This window comes from Schistocerca nitens, chromosome 8, assembly GCF_023898315.1.
Source record: "Schistocerca nitens isolate TAMUIC-IGC-003100 chromosome 8, iqSchNite1.1, whole genome shotgun sequence".
Taxonomy (NCBI): Eukaryota; Metazoa; Arthropoda; class Insecta; order Orthoptera; family Acrididae; genus Schistocerca; species Schistocerca nitens.
The window spans coordinates 624685263-624712351 of NC_064621.1; the positions used below are offsets into that span (position 1 = coordinate 624685263).

At 43.0% G+C, this 27089-nt stretch overlaps 1 protein-coding gene across 1 annotated transcript in view; it reads right to left on the reverse strand.

Annotated features, from left to right (window-relative positions):
* LOC126198569 (neurobeachin) overlaps positions 1-27089 on the reverse strand; it is a 1606419-nt gene that overhangs the window by 938595 nt on the left and 640735 nt on the right. Inside the window, exons 22-25 of the mRNA XM_049935000.1 lie at positions 10007-10160; positions 9749-9928; positions 9517-9660; positions 8440-8547 (exon numbers count right to left, since the gene is read on the reverse strand). Coding sequence (XP_049790957.1) covers positions 8440-8547; positions 9517-9660; positions 9749-9928; positions 10007-10160 — 586 coding nt within the window. The remainder of the gene's footprint in view (positions 1-8439; positions 8548-9516; positions 9661-9748; positions 9929-10006; positions 10161-27089) is intronic.

The following is a 27089-nucleotide window of genomic DNA, read 5'->3' on the forward strand; positions in this document are numbered from 1 at the left end:
CGTATAACGTATCCTTTGTTCTAGTAACCCCCCTGGCCTCAACCTTGTTATTCCCTGTCCTCCACCTACCTATCCCCTACTCTGCTTCCACTCCAGCACTACACACACACACACACACACACACACACACACATCCCACCATCGCACCTCCTAGTCTTTCCCCCTTCTCTACTTCTCTCCTCGTCTTTTCCACCTCCCACCACCTACCCACAATGCACAGCACAACCTCCTGGCATAGCAACTTCCAGCCCTATTTTGTCCTCACCTCCAGCCTCCTACTTACTCCCCACCACCACACTGGACACATCTGTAATCAGACCCCAGTGACCAGAGTAGCGGCCGCGCACGCGTGTGTGTGTGTGTGTTTCCTATTTTGAAAGGAATTTATCTGAAAACTTAAACATTTTAGCAGTCCCCCCCACTGTGACCATCTGCGGCTAACTATGGTGAATAGCAATTTATCCTTTCGATATTGCTGTTACTCCATCTTGGAATATCCATTGTTTCATTAATTAAAAAATTTTCTGAAACTAAATTTCTTGGAATATGGCTGCAAAGCAATTTAAAATCGCACTGTCATGTGAAAACGCTTCAAACAGTGCCAAACAGTGCTTGTCACACTCTCCATGTGATAATTCAAAGTGCAAGCTCAGAACTTAGCAAAAAGTCTTTAAAAATCACAGACAATTTGTCAGAGCTACTTGTATCTTGAAGAAGCTTGCATCATGTAACTGCACTTCATTCAGATGATAATACTGAGTCTGCCAAACCTTTAAACATATGAATGCCTGCTGATTGCAAGTGAATATCTTTAACACAGAACTGTGTAACTATAACAAAATAAACAAGTCCATAGCCACAACACAAGATGCACATGTACTATCTACATATCTCAATCTAGATCAGTATTCACACACAACAGTTAAATTTTTCAATAGCCTACACAGTAATTTAAAATATAAGCAACACAAAAATTCCTACAAATAGATCTATCTCTCTCTCTCTCTCTCTCTCTCTCTCTCTGTGTGTGTGTGTGTGTGTGTGTGTGTGTGTGTGTGTGTGTGTGTGTGTGTGTGTTTTTTCTCAAATTTAAATTGACATACATCCAATGTATTGCTGAAGCTTCTAAAGTATCAAAATGAAGCAATAAGTGATATTGATGTTATTTCTATGTCAATAAACATTAAATATAGTATGGTCAGTTCTGGCAGTACATAAAATTTTTAGGAGTAAAGGAAACAACTTGCTGAATACTGGAAGGAGTGAGTTGTCAACAGGCACACATAAAAGAATGAAACTTCATTAACTTCTAGGTGAATCCCATTTTGAGGTAGAGTATACAGGGTGAGGCAGCTAAGTCATAACACCCCTTGTACCTCCCCAACCGTAATAGATACAAAGATGCCGTTTGGACATTGAATTGCAGGGACCGGGCCTACTTGAATACATCACATTTCATGTTTGTGCTATTTTTTATTACAGAGATATGAGGCCATCTTTTTTTTTTTCTTTTTTTTAAATTGAAGCCTATGTTAAATTTTAGCGTAACATGATGAGTTTAAAAAGATAGTTTCAAATATGTGTGTATCATAATATTTAGGCGAATAGCTTTTGAGACACAGATATGTTCTCATATCGTGTTTGTCCTTTGAAGTGGCATTGTCAAATGCGACATTTCCTGTTGAGAACTGAGGACATCAACAGTGAAGGCGTTGTTTTCCTGCTTCCCGATAATGCCGCAAGGTGACGCACGAGGAAGGTGGAGAGAAGGGTATAAATGTGCTGCTGGGGTAGTGAGGCATCACATTTCTGTCACAGTTTCTTGGAGCAGGCATGTACACCAATGAAGAAAAGTTAAATACGCTTCTAGTGTATGGTGAAAGCAGAAGAGCAATAACGTGATATGGAGAGCTGTACCCTGATCGTGAGCATCGTACGCGCCAGCTTCTTGCACGTATTTGCAAAAAACTACTTGAATCGGGATCACGGAATGCCATACAGAATACAAGGCAGAAAAATGTAACTGGTGAGGTACATGAAGAGGGCGTACTAGCATTGGCGCATAACGACCCTACTGTTTTGTCGTGACGTATCGCCTCGGAATGGGGTATAAGTCAGAGAAGTGTTCTACACATATTGCACTGGCATAGATTTCACCCATTTCACCTCTCATTACATCAAGCACTCTCTGGTGTGGAATTTTAACAGTGCCAGGAATTTTGCTGGTTTGCTCTGCAGCACCTACAAGATGATCCAACAGTTTTTCAACAGGTGCTTTTTACTGATGAAGCAACTTTCACCAACCACGGTAAAGTGAATTTGCATAATATGCATTACTGGTCAATAGAGAATCCTCATTGACTTCGACAGGTACAGCATCAGCAACTGTGGAGTGTGAACGTGTGGTGCGGCATCATCGGAAATGTCATTTTGATACTAAAATGTAGACTTTCAAGATCAGAAATATCATGTCCATTATAATCATCCGGGCTGTTATGCCGTGGTCGGTTGATGACTTCTGTGTCGATTTTGGGGCCGTATGTCATTCTGGGTATACTAAATGGCAATAACTATGCACAGTTCCTGCGAAACTTTCTGCCCATTTTCTGGAATAGGTACCACTAACTACGTATCAGTGCATGTGGTTCCAACATGATGGCTGTCCTGCTCACTAGTCCCGTGTGGCTACAGAGCTGTTAAATGAAAAGTTCCCAGATTATTGGATAGGACAACGTACTGAAGTGAAGTGGCCAGCCCGGTCTCCAGATTTGACCCCTCTTGATCTTTTACTGTGGGGAGCAATGAAACAAAGTGTATGCTCAAATACCAACTACGCCAGACAATATGAAGCAACGTATCATCGAAGCGTGCGCTGATATCTCAAGTGACACCCTCACAGCTGTTCACAAATCATTCCAACGGCAACTACAAACGTGCATTGCAGTAGAGGGGAAGCATTTTGAGTTTTGTATCATGTATAGTATGTATTTTGCATCTTTGTTTGCATTTGCTTCGTATTGTGAACAACAGTAAATATTTTCAAATAAAAAACAAATGCGTACAAAATAATTGTGACCAATAAGAGCCTCCTCATTTACATTTGTACTTCTGTTACTTAAAATGTATTAACATCTTGTAGTATTTTAATACTGTGTGTTGTCTACTATTTTGGTATCACAGTTGTCATATAACTGAATAATATTTGTGCGACATCGTCAGTTAATTTTTGCACAAATTATTGCAGTATGTATTACAGTTGTCAGGTAAATGGCTATGTTTGTGTAAGGACAGACTTGCGCAACGTTTACCATGTACTCTACACAACAGGAAAGTTGCATTGGACAACGCCACTTCGAAGGACAAACACGATACGAGAACATATCTGCGTCTCAAAAACTATTCGTCTAAATGTTATGATATACACGTATTTGAAGCCGTCTTTTTAAGCCCATCATGTTATGATAAAATTTAACATAGGGTTCTATATAAAAAAAAAAACAAAGATGGCCTCATATCTCTGTAATTAAAAAAATAGCACAAACATGAAATGTGATGTATTCAAGCCCTGTCCCTGCAATTCGCTGTCCAAAGAGCATCTCTGGATCTATTATGGTTGGGGAGATACAAGGGGTGTTATGACTTAGCTGCCTCACCCTATGCACACACACACACACACACACACACACACACACACACACACTACACCTGCACTACTACACTGTGTTGACCAGATACACTATACCATGACTGCAGTTTGGTAGGTAGACTGAGATGAAGGGTTGTGTCACGTGGAGTATGAGAGAGAAGAAAAGAGGCAGAGAGTGGGAGGAAGGGTTAGGGAAGGGTGGTTATTGGCTTGGAGTGATGTAGAATATGTGTGAGATGGGAATGCAGGAAGGAAGAGGCAGCAGGTGCACAGGACACGGATGCAACATATGGGCACCAGTGCCAGTACATTCATGTAGCGCTCAATACTGGTGCATCCATGCAGCGCACAATGATGATAACACGGGAGAGTGGATTAAAAGGGGGTAACAGAACAGAGGATAATGATGATGCCCATTTGCATAGTCAGGAAAGCTGGTGCCGGAGGGCTGATCTGAATGACACTGTTTATGAAACAGTCATTGAACTTGAGGATGTTGTGCTCAGCTGCATGTTCCGCCACTGGATGGTTGACTCTGCTCTTGGTTACAGTTTGGCGATGGGCATTCATTCTAGTCGACAGCTGGTTGGTGGTCATACCTACATAAAATACTGTGCAGAAATTGCACCAGAGCTGATATATGACTAACTGCGTTCACAAGTGGCCCTGGGATACGATAAACCCATGACAGGACGGTAGTAAGAAATGCTGGGTAAGTGGGTGAGTGGGTTGGACAGTCTTGCTCCTGGATCTTCCACAGGGATATAATCTCAGGGGAAAATGGTTGGGAGCGGCAGAGGCATAGGGATGGACCAAGATGTTGCATAGATTGGATGGGCTATGAAATACAACTTTTGTAGGGGTTGGAAAGATCTTGGGTAGGATGTCCCTCATTTTCAGGCATGACAATAGATAGATAATCAAAGACCTAGTGAAGGACATGGTTCAGTTGTTTCAGTCCTGGCTGATAGCTGGTGACAAGGAGAACACTGCTTTGAAGCTGATTCTTGGGGGTGGTGGGAGGATAAGGAGTGTGTCACGACGTGGCATGGGAAATCTGTTTACAGACTAGGTTTGGGAGATAGTGACTCTCTGTGAAGATCTTTGTGAGACCTAGTGTCTCTCTGCAAATAGCTTTGTGAAACATAGTGTCTCTCTGTGAAGACCTTTGTGAGACCATTGCCAAACTGGAAACAGAATTCTCATTGCTGCAGATATGCAACCTAAGGGTGACCAGACTGAATGAAAGTGATTTTTTTTTTTTTTGGTGTGGAAGAGGTGACAGCAGTCAAAATGCAGGTACTGTTTGTGGTTGATGGCCTTGATACGGTATGGTATGGACGGAGTCATCAGAGATGTGGAGGTCAATGTTCAGGAAGATAGCACGATGGGCTAAGGTGGAGCGGATGGGAGAAGGAGGCAGACATTGAGGCTTTGGAGGAATGAGGATAGGGTATCTTGACCCTCAATACAGATCATGGAGATACCCTCAAAGAATCGAAACCAGACAAAGGGCTTTGGGGGGCTAGGAAGGTTTCCTCCGGATGGTGCAGAAACAGGTTAGATTGGAAGGATGACATGTGGGTGCACATGGTCTTATCACAGATATCTTTATATAACTTCCCGTCAAAGGAGAAGTAGTTATGTGCAAGAATGTAATTGTTAGACATTTAAGGACTGAGGTAATGGGTTTGGATCAGGAGGATGTTGGGAGAGGCAGTTTTCTATAACAGCAGGACCATGGGGCTTGGTGGGATACTGGTGTAAGGAGGTGGCACCAACAACAGGGATCAAAGTGGTAATCGGGTGGGAGTGGCCAAGTGTCGATGAAAGATACGGTTCGTATCTTTAATATCAGAAGCTAGTCTACAGGCAATTGGCTGGGGGTTTGGTTGACAAGAGTGGATATTCTTTCAGTGGAAGTGCAGTAACCATTTACAATGGCAGTGGAGACCAAGACTGTCTGGTTTATGGATTTTGGGAAACATGTAAGAGGGTCATTGGGAGTGGGAAGGGATATGGATTCAGGGGAAATATTCTGGTATTGGCCTAAGCATCTGAGTAGGGATTGGAGGTTATTCTAAACTTCTAGCATGGAATAACTACGGAAGGGCCAGCAGGTGGGGGAGTCAGTCAAATGCAGATGCTTTCTGTCAGATGGTCACTGTGGATCAGCGTGACAGAGGTGGAGCATTTGTCTGCAGGGAGAATGATGAAATCAGAGTCTGACTTGAGATTGTGGATGGCTGTTCTTTATTCCATTGAGAGGTTTGCATTCTTGGGAAAGCACCTGAGGAAGGATGACAAGACCAAGTTAGAGGTAAAGAATTTTTGGCAGGTAACCAGGTGGTGACTAAATGGGAAAGAGGGTGGTGGTATGAACTCACAGTAATGAGATTAAGTGTTGGGGATTACTTTGGTTGGAGGTATCAGCATCAAATAACTATTTCCACTGTACAGGTGGGGAGAAGGAGAGTAGGTCTTTGACCAGTCCAGCGTTGTGTGGCGCTGAAGGTGAGGCATCTGGATATGACAAACTACTGAAGGACTAAAATTTTTGGTGGATAGATTGACAACAGTCTTTTGGGTGTGTTTAGGTTATGGTTTTTGTAGGACATAGGGAGGGAGTCTAGTAGGATGTGGTAGATGCTAAAGGTCAGCAGGGCAGAGTATGGCTGATATGTGGGGTTGATGAGAGGGTTCAAAGGTGGTAGGGTAGGTACTGAAGGAGAGTAGTGCACTGAGGTAAGTGTAGGATGTTAATAAATACGATAATTTTTCGAGTGGTGTCTTGAGCACTCTTCCAGATACTGGTGGGCAATGGTTTCAATTTGGGATATATGGGGTAGAAGTTGGGACTGCCCAGTAATAGGATCATGCAGAGGGAGCACAGGTAGTATAGGGATACATGTTTCATTGAGGTCCCTTTATGTAGAATCAGGTTGGTGAGGGATAAGGATCAGCAGAATTTGAGGTTTGCTGTGAAAGAAGGGGGTCACATCATGAGAAGGGAATTTTTAAAGTTTGGCCACTGTGAGGGAGGGAGGGAATTCCATGGCTTATGCAGCTTTTAAGGAACAGCCTGTGGGACTAGCTACTGATAGGGATACTTATCTGAACTGATGCATACAGATACAGCAAGAGCCCACGGGGACCTCTCTTCTTCTCTTTCCCAACACAGCACACACACCCTCTCAGTCCAGTCTAACTGTCAATCTGCAGTCCCAGCTTTGCATATTCTGATTTTCAAACTCAGTATTCCTCAGTCGGGACTATATGGAGGATGATCCAGTACTTCAAATTTGAGTTTCTGTAGCGTTTCAGCAGTGTGGGCATATTGTGCATCAACACAACACCTTTTGACAGCAATCCTCAGCATTTGCTTTGAATTGAGGCTTTAACCTGGCAGTAAGCATCTCACTGTAATGTACACTGTTTATTGTTGTGCCTCTTTCCTCATAATGTTTCAGTACTGGACCTTGTGCAGCCCAAAAAACCATAAGCATCAGTTTTCCTGTAGACGGTTGGGTCTTGAGCTTTTTCTTGCATGGCAAATTTGGATGTTTCCATTCCACATTCCATACTCTGCCATTTACTCTCCGGCTTGTAATGATGGATCCATGATTCGCCACCAGTAATGATCCTGTCTAAGAAGTTGTCCCCTCCGTTACAATAGTGATCCACATGTTTTTTGCAGATGTCCAAGTACATTTGTTTATGCAACTGTGTGAGTTGTTTTGGGACCCATCTTGCACAAACTTTATGAAACCCAAGTCTGTTGTGGATGATTTTGCAGGCAAAACCGTGACTAACTTGCAGACGAAGTGCCACTTCGACAATAGTTAATCATCTGTCTAAGAGAATCATTTCACGTGAACGCTCAATGGTTTCTTCACTTGCGGCGGTAAATGGTCATTTAGCTCCTTCATTGTGCGTAACACTTATGCAACCATTTCGGAAATTTTCAATCCATTCATAGGCACTCTGTTGTCACAAAACACTGTTCCCAGATCACTGAACATTGCTCTTCTTTGGTGCAAATAGACAGCGGAGCAGCCATGATTAATAGCATGGCAGCGATAACAAAACTAACCTAGCAGCTTGACAATTGCAAAGATATAACAACAAATAAACAAAGCATGTGTCATCACTGTAAAACAACAGTACTACCAAAATAAACAAAGATATAACTAAATTGTGGATAATAATTGACTTACCCTCGTATATGCTTGTGCTCCATCTCTAATACCATTGTATTTAATGGGTTGTATTTAATGGGATAGAATGGTATGTTCAACCCTAATCTTCCTGCTTTTTACTATCCACATCTGTATGCTTCTGAAGAAATCATAATTCATTATTTTGTTTTGAATTTTATTTTGATTTCAGTTTACTTTTAAGTTTTGATGTTTCTCAAACTGAAACGGCTCAGTGGCTCTGTGAAAAATTGCCAGCCAAAAATCCGTAGGTCTCGGGTTCAATCTACTGCCTATCCTAGGATTTTTATCTATCTCGTATCACTTCTTTCACCACTGGCAATATTTGTTGATGTGGAGAATGCTGGGCTGCACTGTGGTTTGGAAGCACAGCAACGGCATACCAACTCCAAGAGGACCATTGTGGTGTTCAAAACAATCTTCAGATCGATGACTGCTTTAATAGAGATTGTAGATCTAAACCCATGTATGTGCTAGTCTCAAATGTTCACTCACAGTAATAAACACTAAAGAATAATCTAATATATTAAACACATATAAAAAACAAATAGAGCTCAAAACATGAATGATACTTACCACATCTCTATAAATTACTGCTCGTAGTCTATTTACATCCATGTCTTGCAAGAGTTTCTCTGGGTCTTTTACTGGGCTCGACTGGCTAGCAAGATTTTCAACTATATTCTGCAACAATATTAACGTTTCTGTTAGTGGAAACATCTGATTAACGGATGTGACAGAATCACAATTATTTATTGTCTTAGCACATCCAATAATGAGCTATATGCTACAACTATTATTCTTAAGAGTCACTGAAACAATCTCTATCTTTAACACACAAACTGTTAACCAACGTCTTCAGCACATTAGCACATTTTACTCATGTGAAATATTAGATGAATCTACTCTACGATGGCACATGCCGTTCTGTAGTCAGAATGGAAATCAAGTAGGACTGTTGCAATTTTGGTTAGAGTTTTAAGGCAAATATAAAAGAAAATTTTCTCCATTATCATATTCCTTAAGCCATAAATACTTGACCTGAAATGCTTGAATTTTTTTCCAACAGGTCAACTGCAAAACAAATACCGAAAGCAGCTACATGTTTAAGGAGTTTTGATTTTCTTATACAATCAATCACGGAAGAAATCATTCATTCAGTATGCAGGTAATGAAAACACATTCTTCTACACGAGAGCATAGGCTTTCTGAGCAGATTTAACTTATGAACTTCTCTCAGGTTATGTGCAAGAAGCAGCACTGTCTTAAAGCAAAGTTTTGACAAGTTTTCTATTTGAGGGCACCACAAGTAGTACTGAGAAGCTGTAGGGTACCATCTCTGTTATCTACTGCAGGCTCCGTGTGGTATCCCTGCTGTCTGAAATGGAGGAACATATGTCTGTAGTTGTGGACTGTCTTTGCTGGAGCCCATTCTCACATGCACAACCACACTTACCTGCCCATAGCCTAAGCTCAAAAGTTAATTCAATTATTTGAACTTTTCATGTGCCTACGTGCCAACCACCATTCATCTCCACAGGAGTGTGTGTCTGACCTTGTTTTAAAAAAAATAGTTTCCATTGTATAATTTCCATTATCATGCAATTACCAATAAATTTCTTTTCCAGTAAAAAATAGGTTCTACTCCCATACCTTGGGTGACGCCTGAACCCCTCTAATGAGTGACTGAAGATGAGCTGCTTTGTTGTTGTTGTTGACAGTTGTTGGAGTGGGTGTTGGAAACTGTCTCGAGCGTTCTTTACATTCCAGACAGTTTCGCACAGCACAGGTACATACCTGGAATTAATTTAATATTATGTACACTGCACATTATACTGAAAAATCTTTACATGCAATAGCTACAATCCAAAAGCATACAACTCACTAGTCTCAAGCATTGTCTAAGAATTCCACCACTTGACATATTTTTCTCAGCCTCTAGTTCACCAAAATTGAGTGAACTGGCAAAAATAAGAACATCTGCCATGTTGACAAGCCGCTGCAGGAATGAAACAGCAACTTCAATAGGCATCCCCTGAGTAGGTTCGATTACATCAAGCTCGCACTGAAATTGAAAGTAATTGATTATTAACTAACAGTATAAAAATATTTTGATTGGTTATTCATATTTTCAGTAACTCACATTAGGTGATGTTGCAGATGCCAACAAAGGTAAAAGGCCACCACAGGCAATAATGAGGTTGTCTGCTAATTGTGAAATCAGGTGCACAGTATTTACAACAAAAATAGCGTTTTCACTGCTGTTTACAAAATCTAGTACAGACTTCGTTGAATGGCTGCAAAGAGACAAACCAATAAATAATGAAAATGTTACCATTTCTTACAATGATAAATACATTATGCAAAAGATTAAATAGTATAAATATTGAAACATGAAACTAAAATAAAGTTATAAAAAAAGAAACCACTACTTTTCAGCTGGCATGACATATAGTAATAACGACTTATTCTAGAACCTAATGTTTCTTCATCCGGCTACAGAAAGTAAAGAATCTAAGGAAATGAGGCTACTCAGGAATTACGTAACCAAGCAAAGGGGGGCATATTTGTAAAGGAGAAGTGGGAAATTAACAATGAAAAAAGGGTACTGATGATTTTGGCATCTGGTTTTACTGGATTTCTTTTGACCTCAAGTCTAGTGAAATTCCAACTTAATCCTCAGAACATTGTCTTCCCAAATTTAGTGTTGTATCATCTTCCATTTATGTTTGTTTCTATTTTTAGTATCCCTGCCAGTGGACACCCATATGGACATAAATGTGCTGGCATGGATTTCACAGCAAAGTAGTACAGAAACTACCACAGACAGAGTGTGTGTAGAATCACATGGACAGAACCATTGACCCAACTGTTTAGCTGTCACTGGTGATAGGCCATGCCAGTGAGGCCCTACAATGAGATTAACTACCATGGATCTGGTTTCTACATCTCACTGTGCTCTTGGTTCTGCCTGCTAGTTGTTCTGGTCACTTGCACTGGTCACATTTTGTGCTTTTCTTCATGCCAGTCTCTACACAGTGTTTGGGCTCTCAGCTCCCTGTAAATTTACCCACATGTTGAGTTTTCCTTCCTCTTCCAGGGCCCCACTCCCAACTTTCCACACTGAGCAATCATTGTTGTCAAGAGCTGTGACACTGTGCCAATGGGATGATTTTGCAGTGTTTCCACACTTATGCAGACACAAAACTACTAATATGAAATAAAAGAAACTTCTTCAATATTCATTTGGTTGCAAAATATTCAGTATGTTACACAAGCTGGTTAATGTAAGCTCCTTATAAAGCTGAAGACAAATTTTACCTCCTTCTTTTGCATGTGACATTAAATTTTTTAATAGAAGACCTCTATAGCTACCTTTGAATTTACTACAGTGTGTTGATGATGACAAAGGCAGACTGTCTAAGACAATTCTATGTTTCTTCTGCTTCTGTAATGAAAGAGATCTCCAATAAATTTTAAATGTTGTTTTTGTAACTATAAAATGTTAACAGCTTGCGGCCAGTGCCTGTATAGATATGGCCTTTGTTGGCTTTCCTAAAAATCCAAAACCCATAATTTTATATGAACAACTTTTCAATGTCATCCTTTGTTGCTCTGCGCATACTTACAGCTCCTGTTTTTCATGGCTGGTTAGTGGAGACCATAATTTAGGCACTGATCCCTAGATTATGCAGAGTATATTGGAAGATCATGTGTCGGCTGCATCAACGTAGTGAAGCACATGTCTATTGGACGATGATGCAATTCATGAGTTATTGCACGACTTTCATTTCAGGAAAGCTAAGTTTAATCCTCATACTTTGATGTAATACATGACTCTGGTAATAAGGAAGACTATTATCAAGAAGAAATTACAAAATGTCAAGAAAATAAATGCTGAAACTGAAATATTCACAATTTTTATTCATTATTCAATTGCAGTACTTTGCATATATAATTCTGCAGTTGGTTTATTTGCTAGTATGACATTTTGCTGGGGAATCAGCAAAGGAGAGTGGATATCATGACATTCAAGCAATGATTATTTTCTTCTGATAGTTATGTCCACTGAGCCTGAAAAACTAAGAGTAGGGGTAATAACTTTGCACTGAATAGGCTCCAGGAAAAACTGTACAAATGTTGTCAATTGCCAGTTACTATGGCATTTTTAGGACTGCAATGTAATGAATTTAGATGAGAACATGCCCCACCCACTTCCATGCTTTCAAACAGATTCTGAAATGAAACATGCAAAATATCACACAAATCTGAATGCCCAACAGAGCATACGAAAGCCACAAAACATGAATTCTCTTTCTACCACCAGTGCATTCGCAAATTGAAATTCAGTTAGTCTCACTGAAATGAGAAAATTTATCACAGCTATGGTGCACATGTGTTAGTGTTACATGCCTTGGAATGTATTTTATCAAACAGCAAACTGCATCATAAAAGCTGTCAACTCAAGATTATTGATTATAATAAGACATGCAATAGATTTCGTAATTAAATACAATGCCTGCCCAAAAAAAGTGAAGCACCTACACATTGCACATCCCCACTGGCATGGATGCACACGTTTCAGTTGGGAAGGGTGTCATAAACTCACTGTGTCCTCCCCTCAGGTAAGCTAGCTCACAGCTGTTGTAACCCGTTCTCGATTCCCTGGATACTGCCACTGGAGTGGAGTTGATTTCCGAGCTGGTAACACACATGTTCTATTGGGAACAGGTCTGGGGATGTTACTGACTACAGAAACACCTTGAAATCACACAGATAGTCCAGAGAGAGATGTGCTATGTGTGGATGTGTACTGTCTTCTGGAAAATAGCCCCACAATACCGTCACATGAGAGGTAACATCATAGGACACAAGATGTCTGAGACACACTATTGTGTCGTCAGAGTTCCTTCCATCCCTAGCAGCTGTAATCTGTAGTCATACCTGATGGCTTCCCAAACTGTGACACCAGCCATGACATTGCTGCACCTCTACAAAACAAAGGGAGAATGGGACCTTTCCTCAGGAAGCCACCATATTTGCCAACAATGGTCATCTGGAGTAGCGTAGATCCTCAGTTCATAACTAAACATAATGCAGTGTCATTCATCAGCAGTCCACGCTTCCTAAGCACAGTACCACTCCAAACACAGCCACCTGCATTATGTTAACAGCAGCCTATTCTGGCTACCGCTAGTCTCCGACCAATGATGTGGGATGACAAAGAACATTGCAGAAGGTCCATTATCTGTTCTCGAATGGCAGGCACAGATATCAAGGGGTTACAATGAGCTCGGTGCCAGTACGGTGATTCTTCCTTGTGGTGGTCAGACGTGGTCAACTGGAACATTGTCAACAAGTACATTCTCCCTCATGTTCCCATGCAGTCCAATGTGTGACCATTGTCGTCACATTCAAATGCCCCACAAACCTAGATATTGCACGATTCAACCAGCCAGCCAAATGGGGACCCAAATGAGACCCCTTTCAAACTCTGCCGGGTACTGATAACATTGACTCACATGAGTATGTGGCATCTCCTTGTCAGTCACAGTGATTACTCAACATCTCACACTGTTCACACACTATATACACCTAACCAGACCTGGTAACAACACTAAACATGAACAACATTGATACACTCTAGTAGCCATTCTACCTAGCAGAGAGAATTGCACTGTACATATCCAATGATAGTGTGTTACAATCATACCCAATGTTGGTTTCTTAGAAGTTCAGTACATGTTTTCTGAACATACACAACTTTATTAAATTATGGATAGTGTATCATGCACAATCATAAATTACAAAACACAGGTTTTAATGATTATCCACTATTACACTAGAGATCTTCTTACAGGAATTCGGTAAATGGAGATGCTGAGTCACAGATACGCACAACAAAAAGACTCTCACATTACTAAGGCCTTCGTCAACACACACACACACACACACACAAAGAAGTAAAACAAAGTCAACAAAAATTAGCTACCTGTTTGCAATTCATACCCAAAGAGCATCCAGAATTATTTGACATTTGTTTCTAATGTATTTGTTTAAAAACCTATCTAGTATTATTGTGTCCAACGAAACATTTCCACAACAAAATTTAAAATGGTGAGTGATTTCATATAGATCTCTCTACAACAAATGATAAGTAAGTACTACTGGAAGAATGATTTTGACTGGACTCAATGTCTCCATAAAGTTCAGGCACTTGTTTTTGGACCACAGATTTTTCACAGAGCCCTGTCTTAATAGAGTCACATGTTCAAACATAGAAACAACAACTGACAACAAACTTGAAAACATAACAGCAACTCAACTGCTTTGAACAATATGAAGAGTGCCTGAATGAGTGTGAATATCAAAGGAACACATCTCTGATGTAAATTAGTGTTGGGGGCATTAAATCATGATATCACCACCAGCCATTTGACATTCACTGCTGGATGCAGGCCTCTTCTAGTCTTTTCAGCAGATTACAGCCTTCAGCTGAACACATCCCTGTTGCTCTCGTGTGTTACCAGGTCTCATCTGTCCACCTGCCATTAGGTTATCATCACAGTATATTGCAGATGTTCCTTGGTCTAGTTACCATCAATGATTCTCATTACAATTATAACTGTTTTCCTCTAAAGTCTGTTCCCGGAGCTGTTTGTTAATTTTCCCCTCTTTCCTAGTTATTACTGCCATGCATGCCTTCACTGCACCTTGAGCAACACACAGTTGTTTATGAAAGGTTCCAACATTACAAGTAGAAATGCAGCAAGATGCAATAGCTTCATTTGCTATACTGCTACTCATTAAATAACCAACTTCTTTTTTGGTCCCTCAACTGATTCCATTTATATAGTACGCACAAAATACCATGGCCGCTAGATGCACAATCAGCTAAGGAAGCGTGGGGAGAGCAGCGGTGGTGGGGGATCGCTCAGATCGCTGTGGGGGACATGTCAAGGGCTGGAGGAGAAGTACTACTCCAAACTGAAGCCTACGGTCACATGCTCTGTAAATATTAAGTGCGGCCCCTCCATGCCCACACTTGCATGGTGAACATTCAAAAAGGTCTACTGTCACCTCTGCTTTCGTTAGTATCTAAAAAGAATTCAGCCGAAAATGTAGCGATTTATTTTCACCTGGCCTGTTAACCATTGGTAACTTTCAAATAAGTGTCATAAGTGGCGAATTTTGAGTAAAACCTACACTTTTTCTCTGGTTGCCACGTAAAAATTTGACTTCTTTTGCCACAACACCATGGCATTTACACAGTCTCACCTCACTAACACGTTGCACAGACACAACTGCGAGACAATTCTGAAATGGTGGTTTATTAAGTTCATTAAGTGAGGAACCCCCACCACCACCCATGAACCATAGACCTTCCCGTTGGTGGGGAAGGCTTGCATGCCTCGGCGATACAGAGAGCCGTACCGTAGGTGCAAGCACAACGGAGGGGTATCTGTTGAGAGGCCAGACAAACGTGTGGTTCCTGAAGAGGGGCAGCAGCCTTTTCAGTAGTTGCAGGGGCAACAGTCTGGATGATTGACTGATCTGGCCTTGTAACACTAACCAAAATGGCCTTGCTGTTCTGGTACTGCAAATGGCTGAAAGCAAGGGGAAACTACAGCCATAATTTTTCCCGAGGGCATGCAGCTTTACTGTATGATTAAATGATGATGGCGTCCTCTTGGGTAAAATATTCCGGAGGTAAAATAGTCCCCCATTCGGATCTCTGGGCGGGGACTACTCAAGAGGACATTGTTATCAGGAGAAAGAAAACTGGCGTTCTACGGAACGGAGCATGAAATATCAGATCCCTTAATCGGGCAGGTAGGTTAGAAAATTTAAAAAGGGAAATGGATAGGTTAAAGTTAGATATAGTGGGAATTAGTGAAGTTTGGTGGCAGGAGGAATAAGACATTTCGTCAGGTGAATACAGGGTTATAAATACAAAATCAAATAGGGGTAATGCAGGAGTAGGTTTAATAATGAATAAAAAAATAGGAGTACAGGTAAGCTACTACAATCAGCATAGTGAACGCATTATTGTGGCCAAGATAGACACAAAGCCCACACTTACCACAGTAGTACAAGTTTATATGCCAACTAGGTCTGCAGATGACGAAGAAATTGATGAAATCTATGATTAAATACAAGAAATTGTTCAGATAGTGAAGGAAGACGAAAATTTAATAGTCATGGGTGACTGGAATTCGTCAGTAGGAAAATGGAGAGAAGGAAACATAGTAGGTGAATATGGATTGGGGCTAAGAAATGAAAGAGGAAGCCGCCTGGTAGAATTTTGCGCAGAGCATAACTTAATCATAGCTAACACTTGGTTTAAGAATCATGAAAGAAGGTTGTATACATGGAAGAATCCTGGAGATACTAAAAGGTATCAGATAGATTATATAATGGTAAGACAGAGATTTAGGAACCAGGTTTTAAATTGTAAGACATTTCCAGGGGCAGATGTGGACTCTGACCACAATCTATTCGTTATCAACTGTAGATTAAAATTGAAGAAACTGCAAAAAGGTGGGAATTTAAGGAGATGGGACCTGGATAAACTGACTAAACCAGAGGTTGTACAGAGTTTCAGGGAGAGCATAAGGGAACAATTGACAGGAATGGGGGAAAGAAATACAGTAGAAGAAGAATGGGTAGCTCTGAGGGATGAAATAGTGTAGGCAGCAGAGGATCAAATAGGTAAAAAGATGAGGGCTAGTAGAAATCCTTGGGTAACAGAAGAAATATTGAACTTAATTGATGAAAGGAGAAAATATAAAAGCAGGCAAAAAGGAATACAAACGTCTCAAAAATGATATCGACAGGCAGTGCAAAATGGCTAAGCAGGGATGGCTAGAGGACAAATGTAAAGATGTAGAGGCTTGTCTCACTAGGGGTAAGATAGATACTGCCTACAGGAAAATTAAAGAGACCTTTGGAGAAAAGAGAACCACTTGTATGAATATCAAGAGCTCAAATGGAAACCCAGTTCTAAGCAAAGAAGGGAAAGCAGAAAGGTGGAAGGAGTATATAGAGGGTCTATACAAGTGCGATGTACTTGAGGACAATATTTTGGAAATGGAAGACGATGTAGATGAAGATGAAATGGGAGATACAATACTGCGTGAAGAGTTTGACAGAGCACTTAAAGACCTGAGTCGAAACAAGGCCCCAGGAGTAGACAACATTCCATTTGAACTAATGACAGCCTTCGGAGAGCCAGTCCTGACAAAACTCTACCATCTGGTGAGCAATATGTTTGAGACAGGCGAAATACCCACAGACTTCAAGAAGAATATAATAATTCCAATCCCAAAGAAAGCAGGTATTGACAGATGTGAAAATTACCGAACTATCAGTTTAATAAGCCATGGCTGCAAAATACTAAGGCAAATTCTTTACAGACGAATGGAAAAACTGATAGAAGCCGACCTCGGGGAAGATCAGTTTGGATTCCATAAAAATGTTGGAACACGTGAGGCAACACTGACCCTACGACTTATCTTAGAAGAAAGATTAAGGAAAGGCAAACCTACATTTCTAGCATTTGTAGACTTAGAGAAAGCTTTTGACAATGTTGATTGGAATACTCTCTTCCAAATTCTGAAGGTGGCAGGGGTAAAATACAGGGAGCAAAAGGCTATTTACAATTTGTACAGAAACCAGATGGCAGTTATAAGAGTCGAGGGACATGAAACGGAAGCAGTGGTTGGGAAGGGAGTGAAACAGGGTTGTAGCCTATCCCTGATGTTATTCAATCTATATATTGAGCAGGCAATAAAGGAAACAAAAGAAAAGTTTGGAATAGGTATTAAAATCCATGGAGAAAAAATAAAAACTCTGCCGATGACATTGTAATTCTGTCAGAGATAGCAAAGGACTTGGAAGAGCAGCTGAACAGAATGGACAGTGTCTTGAAAAGAGGATATGAGATGAACATCAAAAAATGGAAAACAAGGTTAATGGAACATAGTCGAATTAAGTCGGGTGTACTGAAGGAATTAGATTAGGAAATGAGACACTTAAGGTAGTAAATGAGTTTTGCTATTTGGGGAGCAAAATAACTGATAATAGTCAAAGTAGAGAGGATATAAAATGTAGACTGGCAATGGCAAGGAAAGCATTTCCAAAGAAGAGAAATTTGTTAACATCAAGTATAGATTTAAGTGTCAGGAAGTTGTATCTAAAAGTATTTGTATAGAGTGTAGCCATGTATGGAAGTGAAACATGGACAATATATAGTTTGGACAAGAAGAGAATAGAAGCTTTTGAAACGTGGTGCTACAGAAGAATGCTGAAGATGAGATGGGTAGATCATATAACTAATGAGGAGGTATTGAACATAATTGGGGAGAAGAGATATTTGTGGCACAACTTGACTAGAAGAAGGGATCGGTTGGTCGGACGTGTTCTGAGGCATCAATGGATCACCAATTTAGTATTGGACGGCAGCTTGGAGGGTAAAAATCGTAGAGGGAGACCAAAAGATGAATACACTTATCAGATTCAGAAGGATGTAGGTTGCTGCATCAAACCAGTCTCTGGACTGAAGACCACAGCAACAACAACAAGTGAGGAACTGAGGAAAAGTAAAGTCAGTAACTTATGAAAAATCACATCTTTGGTACAAAAAAGCAGTCACATATGTTGTTCCAAAACACATAGCATTAAAAACAGCATTAAAAATTACATTCTTTCACATACAATGTCTGTAGTTAGTGGAATAACATGGCAGATAATGAAGTTTTACATAATAATGACATGATAAAACACTGTCATCATTGCATGCCATCATTTGCCAAAATTTCATCTTGATATCTGAAACCGTTTATGAAATATGAGGAAAGTTGTAGATATTTCACTGTGGCTTTATCGCTGGCACGGCTCAATCGCAAATGAGTGTGCTACATCAGATCAGTTTTCTCAAGGTGGTGACAGATAGATACTTCTATCCCAGTCTAAAGAAAAATTCAATATGTTAGATAAATTTCATATGCAACAACATATTATGTAATAATAGAGGGAAACATTCCACGTAGGAAAAATATATCTAAAAACAAAGATGATGTGACTTACCAAATGAAAGTGCTGGCAGGTCGACAGACACACAAACAAACACAAACATACACACAAAATTCAAGCTTTCGCAACAAACTGTTGCCTCATCAGGAAAGAGGGAAGGAGAGGGAAAGACGAAAGGATGTGGGTTTTAAGGGAGAGGGTAAGGAGTCATTCCAATCCCGGGAGCGGAAAGACTTACCTTAGGGGGAAAAAAGGACGGGTATACACTTGCACACACACACACACACATATCCATCCACACATATACAGACACAAGCAGACATATTTAGAGACAAAGAGTTTGGGCAGAGATGTCAGTCGAGGCAGAAGTGCAGAGGCAAAGATGTTGTTGAATGACAGGTGAGGTGTGAGTGGCGGCAACTTGAAATTAGTGGAGATTGAGGCCTGGTGGATAACGGGAAGAGAGGATATATTGAAGAGCAAGTTCCCATCTCCGGAGTTCGGATAGGTTGGTGTTAGTGGGAAGTATCCAGATAACCCGGATGGTGTAACACTGTGCCAACATGTGCTGGCCGTGCACCGAGGCATGTTTAGCCACAGGGTGATCCTCATTACCAACAAACACTGTCTGCCTGTGTCCATTCATGCGAATGGACAGTTTGTTGTTGGTCATTCCCACATAGAATGCGTCACAGTGTAGGCAGGTCAGTTGGTAGATCACATGGGTGCTTTCACACGTGGCTCTGCCTTTGATCGTGTACACCTTCCGGGTTACAGGACTGGAGTAGGTGGTGGTGGGAGGGTGCATGGGACAGGTTTTACACCGGGGGCGGTTACAAGGGTAGGAGCCAGAGGGTAGGGAAGGTGGTTTGGGGATTTCATAGGGATGAACTAAGAGGTTACGAAGGTTAGGTGGACGGCGGAAAGACACTCTTGGTGGAGTGGGGAGGATTTCATGAAGGATGGATCTCATTTCAGGGCAGGATTTGAGGAAGTCGTATCCCTGCTGGAGAGCCACATTCACAATCTGATCCAGTCCCGGAAAGTATCCTGTCACAAGTGGGGCACTTTTGTGGTTCTTCTGTGGGAGGTTCTGGGTTTGAGAGGATGAGGAAGTGGCTCTGGTTATTTGTTTCTCTACCAGGTCGGGAGGGTAGTTGCGGGATGCGAAAGCTGTTGTCAGGTTGTTGGTGTAATGCTTCAGGGATTCTGGACTGGAGCAGATTCGTTTGCCACGAAGACCTAGGCTGTAGGGAAGGGACCGTTTGATGTGGAATGGGTGGCAGCTGTCGTAATGGAGGTACTGTTGCCTGTTGGTGGGTTTGATGTGGACGGACGTGTGAAGCTGGCCATTGGACAGGTGGAGGTCAACATCAAGGAAAGTGGCATGGGATTTGGAGTAGGACCAGGTGAATCTGATGGAACCAAAGGAGTTGAGGTTGGAGAGGAAATTCTAGAGTTCTTCTTCACTGTGAGTCCAGATCATGAAGATGTCATCAATAAATCTGTACCAAACTTTGGGTTGGCAGGCCTGGTAACCAAGAAGGCTTCCTCTAAGCGACCCATGAATAGGTTGGCGTACGAAGGGGCCATCCTGGTACCCATGGCTGTTCCCTTTAATTGTTGGTATGTCTGGCCTTCAAAAGTGAAGAAGTTGTGGGTCAGAATGAAGCTGGCTAAGGTAATGAGGAAAGAGGTTTTAGGTAGGGTGGCAGGTGATCGGCGTGAAAGGAAGTGCTCCATCGCAGCGAGGCCCTGGACGTGCGGGATATTTGTGTATAAGGAAGTGGCATCAATGGTTACAAGGATGGTTTCTGGGGGTAACGGATTGGGTAAGGATTCCAGGCGTTCGAGAAAGTGGTTGGTGTCTTTGATGAAGGATGGGAGACTGCACGTTACGAGTTGAAGGTGTTGATCTACGTAGGCAGAGATCCGTTCTGTGGGGGCTTGGTAACCAGCTACAATGGGGCGGCCGGGATGATTGGGTTTGTGAATTTTAGGAAGAAGGTAGAAGGTAGGGGTGCGGGGTGTTGGTGGGGTCAGGAGGTTGATGGAGTCAGGTGAAAGGTTTTGTAGGGGGCCTAAGGTTCTGAGGATTCCTTGGAGCTCCGCCTGGACATCAGGAATGGGATTACCTTGGCAAACTTTGTATGTGGTGTTGTCTGAAAGCTGACGCAGTCCCTCAGCCACATACTCCCGACGATCAAGTACCACGGTCGTGGAACCATTGTCCGCCGGAAGAATGACGATGGACCGGTCAGCCTTCAGATCACGGATAGCATGGGCTTCAGCAGTGGTGATGTTGGGAGTAGGATTAAGGTTTTTTAAGATGGATTGAGAGGCAAGGCTGGAAGTCAGAAATTCCTGGAAGGTTTGGAGAGGGTGATTTTGAGGAAGAGGAGGTGGGTCCCGCTGTGACGGAGGACGGAACTGTTCCAGGCAGGGTTCAATTTGGATAGTGTCTTGGGGAGTTGGATCATTAGGGGTAGGATTGGGATCATTTTTCTTCGTGGCAAAGTGATACTTCCAGCAGAGAGTACGAGTGTAGGACAGTAAATCTTTGACGAGGGCTGTTTGGTTGAATCTGGGAGTGGGGCTGAAGGTGAGGCCTTTGGATAGGACAGAGGTTTCGGATTGGGAGAGAGGTTTGGAGGAAAGGTTAACTACCTTCTTCCTAAAATTCACAAACCCAATCATCCCGGCCGCCCCATTGTAGCTGGTTACCAAGCCCCCACAGAACGTATCTTTGCCTACGTAGATCAACACCTTCAACTCATAACGTGCAGTCTCCCATCCTTCATCAAAGACACCAATCACTTTCTCGAATGCCTGGAATCCTTACCCAATCCGTTACCCCCAGAAACCATCCTTGTAACCATTGATGCCACTTCCTTATACACAAATATCCCGCACGTCCAGGGCCTCGCTGCGATGGAGCACTTCCTTTCACGCCGATCACCTGCCACCCTACCTAAAACCTCTTTCCTCATTACCTTAGCCAGCTTCGTCCTGACCTACAACTTCTTCACTTTTGAAGGCCAGACATACCAACAATTAAAGGGAACAGCCATGGGTACCAGGATGGCCCCTTCGTACGCCAACCTATTCATGGGTCGCTTAGAGGAAGCCTTCTTGGTTACCCAGGCCTGCCAACCCAAAGTTTGGTACAGATTTATTGATGACATCTTCATGATCTGGACTCACAGTGAAGAAGAACTCTAGAATTTCCTCTCCAACCTCAACTCCTTTGGTTCCATCAGATTCACCTGGTCCTACTCCAAATCCCATGCCACTTTCCTTGATGTTGACCTCCACCTGTCCAATGGCCAGCTTCACACGTCCGTCCACATCAAACCCACCAACAGGCAACAGTACCTCCATTACGACAGCTGCCACCCATTCCACATCAAACGGTCCCTTCCCTACAGCCTAGGTCTTCGTGGCAAACGAATCTGCTCCAGTCCTGAATTCCTGAACCATTACACCAACAACCTGAAAACAGTTTTCGCATCCAGCAGCTACCCTCCCGACCTGGTACAGAAGCAAATAACCAGAGCCACTTCCTCATCCCCTCAAACCCAGAACCTCCCACAGAAGAACCACAAAAGTGCCCCACTTGTGACAGGATACTTTCCGGGACTGGATCAGACTCTGAATGTGGCTCTCCAACAGGGATACGACTTCCTCAAATCCTGCCCTGAAATGAGATCCATCCTTCATGAAATCCTCCCCACTCCACCAAGAGTGTCTTTCCGCCGTCCACCTAACCTTCGTAACCTCTTAGTTCATCCCTATGAAATCCCCAAACCACTTTCCCTACCCTCTGGTTCCTACCCTTGTAACCGCCCCCGGTGTAAAACCTGTCCCATGCACCCTCCCACCACCACCTACTCCAGTCCTGTAACCCGGAAGGTGTACACGATCAAAGGCAGAGCCACGTGTGAAAGCACCCATGTGATCTACCAACTGACCTGCCTACACTGTGACGCATTCTATGTGGGAATGACCAACAACAAACTGTCCATTCGCATGAATGGACACAGGCAGACAGTGTTTGTTGGTAATGAGGATCACCCTGTAGCTAAACATGCCTTGGTGCACGGCCAGCACATCTTGGCACAGTGTTACACCGTCCGGGTTATCTGGATACTTCCCACTAACACCAACCTATCCGAACTCCGGAGATGGGAACTTGCTCTTCAATATATCCTCTCTTCCCGTTATCCACCAGGCCTCAATCTCCGCTAATTTCAAGTTGCCGCCACTCACACCTCACCTGTCATTCAACAACATCTTTGCCTCTGCACTTCTGCCTCGACTGACATCTCTGCCCAAACTCTTTGTCTCTAAATATGTCTGCTTGTGTCTGTATATGTGTGGATGGATATGTGTGTGTGTGCGAGTGTATACCCGTCCTTTTTTCCCCCTAAGGTAAGCCTTTCCGCTCCCGGGATGGGAACGACACCTTACCCTCTCCCTTAAAACCCACATCCTTTCGTCTTTCCCTCTCCTTCCCTCTTTCCTGATGAGGCAACAGTTTGTTGCGAAAGCTTGAATTTTGTGTGTATGTTTGTGTTTGTTTGTGTGTCTGTCGACCTGCCAGCACTTTCATTTGGTAAGTCACATCATCTTTGTTTTTAGATATATATCATATTATGTAATATACACCAAACGTAAAACCATAGTGACATCTATTTTTCACTGCATACTTTTCCGAATTTTCCAAAGTGTCTTACTTACATGTAAATATCACAATGACTATGACCGTTAATGAAATTATGGGAACATCATCTTGAAACTGACATATGAAGCTATGATTAAAGCTAAAATGAAATTCTGTTACAAAATAGATCCTGTAAAATTGTCTGAGAAAGACTGCAAGGTGCATGCATTCTGTCAGCACTGACCGGCTAAAAGACGGAAAACACTCATTGACCTCCCCTCTGAACAAACGAATGAACTCACCCAGCACTTCGAACAACAACTTGTCACTACATATCAGCCACCGTATCCTGAGTGAGCTACACACATAACGCACATACCATGTGTACATGAAGTAACTCCCAAACTGTTATTCATACAGTATTTTCTGTAATCTTATTATTCCCACTATAGCTTACAATGTGCTGATTCTAATGGCATGTTAAGTTTTGCTTAAAACCTTGTTAATTACAAGAAACCAAAAATTGAATTTTTCCATTGGCAGATAACCATCAAAATGGTGAGAGTTAACAACAGTTTACTCACAAAAAGACGTAATTCAATGGGTAGTCCTAATTTTGTGCTTTATCAGTAACTAGTTTATTTCATATGAAAATTCATCGACTTTGAAATTATTTTTAATTAAGCTTCTGACACACGCAAAAATACTTTCTTCATTTGAGCCTTTAAGCTAGTTTATTGCCAAGATTTGATATTATAATTTTGTTATCCTTACTTTTGTTATAACGTCAAGTTCAACAAATATATTTCATAACGACACAACACATGAAGTCACAGAGTACGTTGACAAGCAAGGCATGTGTACACGTTAGCATTCGAATGAGCACTGAGTCCCAGTCTAGCGGCCGCTGCTCGGCTGGCTGCTTAGGTGGCGCAGCTGCTGCATGGCTGGCAGACAGCGCCGCACGTAGAGGACGCGCGTAATTGTGCGGCGGCGCTTTGAATGATCGGCGAGTCACAATACTTTTCCCCCCTTTGAAATTGTTGCACTGGTCTTGATGGAGGTGTCCTGGAGATGGCTAACGTCCATAGGTGTTGTTTGACTCGAGTAAAGTCTCGAGGAGGAGGCTTTCCCGTACGGATGGAAGTGTCCCCGATTATAACGGGTCGAGATGATAGGAGACGTAGGGGTCGAATCTGCTGGGGCTCCCTGCACCAATCTGCCCGTTGCGGCAAGTCCAGTTGATACGACAGGAGACATGGGCGATGTGTCAGCGTCCGTTGGAGGAGGAGGCGAGTAGATTTGCTCTGACAGAGGATGGTCATCCGGTTCCTGCATGGGCATGTCTCCTGGTGGCGTCCGTTCTTGTGCTGGCATCGCAATGACAGTGAGAGGGCTGCGTTGTGAGTATTGAGAGATGCCAAGATCCCGAGCGTCAGGTAGGGCCAAAAGTGGTGTAGCGGCATTCGGAACAGGCGTTGCTGGCACACGAGGCCGAAGCTGGTCCGAACAATGCACTGCAACACCCGTGTCCGTCTGGATTTCATACAGGCATCTGCAACGGTGTCTTAAGATGAGGCCCAGGCTCCATTTTGGCCACCTGCCATATCCCTGTACCCAGACGAGGTCGTCGGCGGTGAACCGGCCAAGGGAAGGCACCCGCGGCCGTGAGGTAGGAGGCCGCAGAAGATGAAGTAGAGTGTGGAGCTGTCGGCCATGTAAGAGCTCAGCTGGGCTGCGGTCGCCCATGGGGGTGAAACGGTAAGATGCCAAAAACTGGAGTAGCGCATCATCAGCAGCAGAAGAAGTCAGAAGTTTCTGCATCAGAGCCTTAAATGTGCGAACCAGTCGTTCAGCCTCACCGTTGGATTGTGGATGGAAAGGCGGGGCCGTGACATGCATAACGCCGTGACGAGCACAAAAATCTGCAAATTCGGAAGAGGCAAATTGTGGACCATTACCAGTAACAAGAGTAGAGGGGAGGCCTTCCAAAGAAAAAATGTGGGCGAGAGCACTGGTGGTTGCCGCGGTGGTAGGCGACGTGCAACGGACAATGAAAGGAAAGTTAGAGTAGGCGTCAATGACGAGGAGCCAATAAGTACCTAAAAAGGGTCCCGCAAAGTCAGCATGAATGCGCTCCCAGGGCTTCTCAGGCGAAGGCCATGGTGACAAAGATGACTTCAGGGCAGCGGCCTGTGACGCACAAAGGCCGCAGGCAGCGATCATGTGTGCTATTTCAGAGTCGATGCCAGGCCAGTACACATGACGGCGCGCCAGAGATTTTGTGCAAGACACACCCCAGTGCCCTTGGTGAAGAAGGCGCAAGACCGAAGCACGCAAAGATGCAGGTACCATGACACGCGGCGAAGCATTGTCAGTGGAGAGGAGGATAACACCATCCCTAGCCGTGAGGCGGTAGCACAAAACGTAGTAGTTCCGCAACGGATCAGAAGTCTTAGCGGATGGGCAATCTGGCCAACCATTCTGAATACAGCGTAAAACCCGGGAGAGGGTAGGGTCGGAACTCGTAGCAGCCGCCAGCCTGTCCCCAGTGATAGGGAACCCGTCCACAACCCGCTGCTCGGCAACATCCAGGTGGAAACACAAAAGTTCGTCCCTATCGAATGCCTGATCAGGACCCATGGGAAGGTGAGACAGAGCATCAGCATTTGCATGTTGAGCCGTTGGCTGGAAATGAATCTCATAATTGAAACGAGACAAGTAAAGAGCCCAACGCTGGAGGCGGTGTGCAGCCTTGTCGGGAAGTGACGTTGATGGATGAAACAAGGAAACAAGTGGTTTGTGATCCGTAACAAGATGAAATTTTGAGCCATAGAGAAAAACACCAAACTTATGAAGAGCATAAATAATGGCCAAAGCTTCTTTTTCAATTTGAGAATACTTTTGTTGGGCATCCGTGAGCGTTTTGGAGGCATAAGCAATGGGTTTTTCCGAACCGTCAGAAAAACGGTGCGCAAGGACTGCACCGACCCCGTATTGAGAGGTGTCTGTGGCAAGAACAAGATGTTGGCCAGGTCGATAAGTAGCTAGGCACGGGGCCTGTTTCAGCATAATTTCTGGAAAGCCGCATCGCATGACGCGGACCAGTGAAAAGGCACGTTTTTATGCAACAGGCGATGCAACGGCTGAGCCACTGAAGCAGCAGACGGTAAAAACCTGTGATAGTATGCTATTTTCCCGAAGAAGGCCTGCAGTTCCTTAACAGATGTAGGGCGAGAAAGGGCATCGATCGCAGCGACAGTTTGCTGAAGCGGACGAATACCATCCCGAGAGAGTTGAAAAGCCAAGTACGTGATAGATGCCTGAAAAAATAGTGATTTCTGAAGATTACACTTAAGACCGGCAGTCTGTAAGACATGAAAAAGTGTGCGGAGATTTTGAAGATGTTCTTCAGTGGTGGAGCCAGTGACAACAATGTTGTCCACGTAATTGATACACCCAGGGACAGGGAGCAATAATTGTTCCAAGAATCGCTGAAAGAGAGCAGGGGCGCTAGCAACCCCGAATG